This window comes from Ochotona princeps, chromosome 16 (genome assembly GCF_030435755.1).
Source record: "Ochotona princeps isolate mOchPri1 chromosome 16, mOchPri1.hap1, whole genome shotgun sequence".
NCBI lineage: Eukaryota > Metazoa > Chordata > Mammalia > Lagomorpha > Ochotonidae > Ochotona > Ochotona princeps.
This window is the reverse complement of record NC_080847.1, coordinates 56790143-56795603: the sequence shown is the minus strand read 5'-3', so window position 1 is coordinate 56795603 and position 5461 is coordinate 56790143. Positions and strand designations below refer to the sequence as shown.

The 5461-nt window shown below is 67.5% G+C and overlaps 1 protein-coding gene across 1 annotated transcript; it reads left to right on the top strand.

The window, feature by feature from the left end:
* The first annotated feature begins 1314 nt into the window (after nucleotides 1-1314).
* ZNF579 (zinc finger protein 579) lies at nucleotides 1315-4137 on the top strand. The gene is made up of 2 exons (XM_058674196.1): nucleotides 1315-1438; nucleotides 2218-4137. The coding sequence occupies exon 2, from the start codon at nucleotides 2220-2222 to the stop codon at nucleotides 3906-3908; it is 1689 nt and encodes a 562-aa protein (XP_058530179.1). The 5' UTR covers nucleotides 1315-1438; nucleotides 2218-2219; the 3' UTR covers nucleotides 3909-4137.
* Nucleotides 4138-5461: the final 1324 nt, after the last annotated feature.

The window sequence follows — 5461 nt, the reverse complement described above, 5'->3', positions numbered from 1 at the left end:
TGCTTTAACAAACTCCATGTGGTGTGGAACCCTTCCGGCCCCACGAATTGAGCCGCTGTAACCGGAGTCTGTGCACAGCGTACGACCTGCAGGGGCAGCCGCTCGGCCTTGGCAGTGGCCTGTGTTGCCACGGCCTCCTCTCCCAGCTGCCCCCACCGTTGAGTGCGCGCCCACCTCCTGACCAGGTGGCTGGAGTGGGGTGCCCAGGTTAACCTGGCCCTGATGCCTTCCTCCTCCTCGTCCCCCTCCCCCCACGTCTCTGAAGGATGCATTCCTCCCCTGGCTGCCTCTCAAGGCTGCTGCAGCTTCTGTTTGTGCCAAACACGTACAGAAAGGACCTGTTTGCCCGCGCTCTGACACGACTCTGACCTTGGGCAAACAGCGTCAGCTGCACACACACCCTGCCACGGGCTTGCTCATTTGGGGAAAGAAACAGCCCTGGTGGCTTCCAGCCTGCGGTAAGACCTCAGGGACTGGCCCATTCCCAGGAGAGAGCTCAGCTCCTGCCACTGCTGTCAGCTGCATTGCTTCAACACGGGAGCCGCACACGGCCAGCGCTGCGGCTTGCGGGGTACACTGCAGCCTGCTCGCATCCTGTATGCGCGCCCGTTGGATTCCCCGCCGCTCCACTAGCGACCCAGCTCCCTGCTGAAGCCACAGAAGAGACTCCAACTCCTTGGGTCCCTCCGCCCATTTGGGGAGACACAGCTCCTGGTTTGGCCCAGCCTGGTCTTGGGGGCCATTTGGGGAGTGAAGCCGTGGGTGCCAGCTCTCTGTGTCTCACTCTGCCTTTCAAATAAATTTAAAATATCGGAGCAGCAGCCTCCAGCCCCGGGGCGCGTGTGCGTGTTTGTGTCTGTCTGCCACCAGACCCACAGGGGCCTTCTTCTCCGCCTTAGCTATTCCAGCACCAAGGACAGGGCCAGCCCATAGTAGGTGCTTAGCAACCATTGGTCGCCGAGGCTGTGGTGCCCGGCGCACACAGGGTAAACTGAGGCCCGGAGGAGGCCGGGAGGCAGTCGAGGGCGGGCTGGGGCCGAGTCCTCATCCAGGGAGCCCGCGCCCGCCGCCCTCCCGCCTGGCACAGCGCGTGGCGCACGCGGGACCGAGAGGCGCGCGGGTGAGTGCGCACCGGACCCTGCTAGCCCCGTCGCTCCTCGCTGCGCCAGCCCCGAGGCACCGCACGACCCCTGTCCCCGCGCACCCCAGCGCCCCTGTCCCCGCGCACCCCGCTTCCGGCCTTCCTGCCGGTGTCTCCGCTTGCAGGCCCCGACACGAGCCGGGTTTCCGGGAGGGAAGGCTTAGGCGGGGACACCGAGCCAGCCTCCTCCTCCTCCTCCTCCTCCAGCCCCTCCACGCTCAGGCCCCCTCCCTCCCCGCCAGCACCGTCCGCCCTCGGCCGGCCGCGGGGAAGGAAGAAAGGAGCCAGGAGGCCGAGGTAAGCCCGGGGCGCCCGGCGCACGAGCCAGGCCGCCTCCGAGCCGCCGCCGGCCCGAGTTGGCCGCGCGGGAGCTGCGGATGGCGCCCGGGGCTGCGGGCCGGGCCCAGCCCGTGCGCGCCCTCGGGGACCCCGTGCAGCCGCCTCCCCCACCCACACACCCCGCCCCGGCCGCCCCAGCCCCCCGGGCGCCCCCAGCCCCGGCCCCTCCGCCGCTTGTCTTGGCAGCCCCGCCCCGCCCCCAGGCCCTGCGGGCTGCAGGAGCAGGGCTGGTGAGGAGGCTGCTGGCCAGGGACCCCAGCCCACAGGGTCGCGGTTCGCAGGCCCTGCCCGTGCCCCGGCTTGAGGAAGGCACACTCATTTCCGGGGCCTCCACCTGGCCCCTCCCCAGTGTGCAGTCGGGGTGGGGGTCTCCGAGCAAGGGCTGCCGGGCTGACTTTGTGTCCGTCTGCATCCGCCCCTGTGTCGCCTCCTCTCTGCCCACCGCCGCTCTCGCCGACCCTCCGGGATTCTGCCTTTGCCTTCTCGGCTGCATCTCTTTGTCCCCCTCCCCAGTTCCCGTATCTCTGTCCCTTTCTTCTGTCTGCTTTGCTCTGTCTCTCTGTCCCTATCTGTCTCTCCATCATTTGTGTGCCTCTAGCTCTCTCTTTCTCCCCCTCCCTCCCTCCCTCTCTCTCCCCTCCACCCCGTCTGTCCCACCCCCTGGCTGCCTCTCTGCCCCGCCCCACACACACCTGTCTTTCCTCGGCCCTACCCCGTGTCTCCGTCTCTTCCCACAGGCATGGATCCGCAGCCCCCTCCACCTGCCCAGGGCAGCCCGACTCCACGGGGCCGAGGCCGGGGCCGGGGTCGCGGTCGAGGCCGGGGTCGAGGCCGTGGCCGGGGAGGCGCAGGAACCCCGCGGGCACCCTTGCCCTGTCCCACCTGTGGCCGCCTCTTCCGCTTCCCCTACTACCTCTCCCGCCACCGGCTGAGCCACTCGGGCCTGCGCCCGCACGCGTGCCCCCTGTGCCCCAAGGCCTTCCGCCGGCCGGCGCACCTCTCCCGCCACCTGCGCGGCCACGGGCCACAGCCCCCGCTGCGCTGCGCCGCCTGCCCCCGCACCTTCCCGGAGCCCGCGCAGCTGCGGCGCCACCTGGCCCAGGAGCACGCGGGCGGCGAGGTGGAGCTGGCCATCGACCGGGCAGCCAAGGAGGCGGCCGAGCCCAGCTGGGGCCCGCAGGACCAGGGAGCGGAGCAGCCCACCATGGCGGCTGCGGGCACCACAGAGGAGGAGGAGGAGGTGGCAGCGACTGCGTGGCCTGAGACGTGGTCCGCTGGGGACCCGGCCCCGCAGGCCGCCCCCGCGGGCGCCGAGCCCCGGCAGTTGGAATCGGAGGAGGCTGAGGCCGGGGCAGCGGAGTTGAGCGCCGAGCTGGCGCTGGCTGCCGGACGGCAAGAGGAGAAGCAGGTGCTGCTCCAGGCCGACTGGACGCTGCTGTGCCTCCGCTGCCGCGAAGCCTTCGCCACCAAGGGCGAGCTCAAGGCGCACCCGTGCCTGCGCCCGGAGGGCGAACAGGAAGGTGAGGGGGGCCCCCCACCACGCCCGAAACGACACCAGTGCTCCGTCTGCCTCAAGGCCTTCGCCAGGCCCTGGTCCTTGTCGCGCCACCGGCTGGTCCACTCCACTGACCGCCCTTTCGTGTGCCCGGACTGCGGCCTGGCCTTCCGCCTCGCCTCCTACCTCCGCCAGCACCGCCGCGTCCATGGCGCGCTCAGCCTCCTGGCTCCGCTGCCCGGGGCAGCCAAGAAGGACGAGAAGGCCTCTGCAGGACGGAACTCAGGGAAGGGGCCCGAGGGGAGTGAAGGGGCCGAGTGCGGGGGCGCCTCGGGAGGGGGAGAAGGCGGGCAGATCGGAGGGGACACGGCGCCCACCCGGCCTCCTGCAGGGGAGCCCCGCTTCTGGTGCCCGGAGTGTGGCAAGGGCTTCCGGCGCCGGGCGCACCTTCGGCAGCATGGCGTGACCCACTCGGGGGCGCGCCCTTTCCAGTGCGTGCGCTGTCAGCGTGAATTCAAGCGCCTGGCAGACTTGGCCCGCCACGCGCAGGTGCATGCGGGCGGCCCAGCGCCACACCCGTGCCCACGCTGCCCACGGCGCTTCTCGCGCGCCTACAGCCTCCTGCGCCACCAGCGGTGCCACCGTGCGGAGCTGGAGAGGGCCGCTGCGCTGCAGGCACTTCAGGCCCAGGCCCCTCAGCCCCCAGCGGCCCCGCAGGCCGAGCAGGAGGAGGGAGAAGGGCTCCCCTTGCCCATCACACACATCAAGGAGGAGCCGCCCTCCCCGGGGACCCCACCCCGGTCCCCACCGACCCACCCTGTGTTTCTCAGCGCCTCCTGCTTCGACAGCCAGGACCACTCGGCCTTCGAGATGGAGGAGGAAGAGGTGGACAGCAAAGCCCACCTGCGCGGGTTAGGAGGCCTGGCCTCCTGACCCCTGCCCCGGGTCCTCTGCCCTCCCGAGGAGCGCCCCCTGTTTGAGAATGGAGGAGGGAAGTTGAAGGAGAGGCCCCCTCCTCTGTGCGCCCACCCCACCCCTTCTTCCCCCTCCCTGGAATCCCTCGCCCCAACGTGTGTCTTAAGGCAGGTGACCTAGAAGGAGGCGGAGGGCAGCTGGCCCCACGGGAGAAGCGTGGTGGGGAGACCCCACCTGCTTGTCTTCCCCCATTGACACACTGGACACCTCACCTCTTTGAAACTGCCAGACCCTGGGGGGGTCCCCAGTGAACCAAGGACTGCCCTGTGCCTCTGTCTGTCGGTGAATAAATGTGCGTTCCTGGAACCCAGGACAGTGAGGAAGCCGTCTTTTGGGGGGTGCCGAGGGGCTCCTGGAAGGCCGGGGGGCCCCCTCCTCTGTGTGCCCACCCAGACTGACAGCTGTTCTGTCGAATCTGCCCCCATTCCTGCAGCAAAGGCCATGCCCTCATGTGTGCCGGGCCCTGTGGGCTGCCAGGAGGACAGCCCCTTCCCCCTCAAAAGCCAACATTCTAGAGCTTTCTGTGGCAGTGGAATGTTCTAGGCTTTCCATGTCCACTACAGTGTCCACCACCAGCCACGTGCTGCAGTGAATTCAAAGAATGAGAGCCCAAGGTCTGTCCTCCCTCCCCTGTGGAGGTGGCGGCCGAGCAGGACGGCAGACCACGAGGGCCTCTCTGTCCAGGGCGCCCCCGACCAGAAGGGAGCGCCTGTGAGGGTGAGCGGAGGCAAGGTCGCGGCACATGCGGGGCGGGATCCAGAGGCCTGAGCCACTGCGTTTCCACATGTCCCTGGAGGACAGCTGCAGCGTCGCCATCCCCTGCCAGAGAAGATGCCACAGGGGTCCACTAGCCAGTCGTCCTGAGGCAGCCCATGTGTGCCTGCCCTCCCCTGCAGGCGGGCGTTCTCCCTGGCCCCTCTCCCACTGACCACACCTCACGCCTGTGAGGAGAGCCAAGGGGACACACTGAGGCTCTGAGAAATAAAGGACTTTTGGTTTTCTCCTCAAATGCCTTCCACGGCCAGGCTGAAGCTAGGAGCCTGGAACTCATCCTGGCTGTCCACGTGAGTAGCATCCTGCTTCCCCAGAAGATCTGAGTCTCAAATCAGGAACTCGGATACGGGATCCAGGCCCCCAGGGGGTGTCCTCGTCACCGTACCAAACGCCCACCTATCCCTCATCCATCCATCATGTACCATCTATCCAAGCAAATCCATCTATCCATCACCATTCATTGTCTAAGCATCATGACCTGTCCGTCCCCTCCTTTATCATCTAACAATCATCCTTTTGGCTTAATAAACTTTATTTTTAGAGCAAGCTCAGGTTCATAATAAAATTGAGCAAAAGGTCCAGTGCTGTGGCATGGTTGTTAAGCCCCCACCTGCAGCACCCCTGTGGGGGTGACCTAACGGCTCTATTCCCACCTGGCTCCTTGCGAATGTCCTGAGAAAGCAGAAGCTGGTCCGAGAACCTGGGCCCCAGACACCCACATGGGAGACCCAGAAGAA

Excerpts from the sequence above, each read along its gene's own strand:
- ZNF579 (XM_058674196.1), top strand. The coding sequence starts at position 2,220 with ATGGATCCGCAGCCCCCTCCACCTGCCCAGGGCAGCCCGACTCCACGG.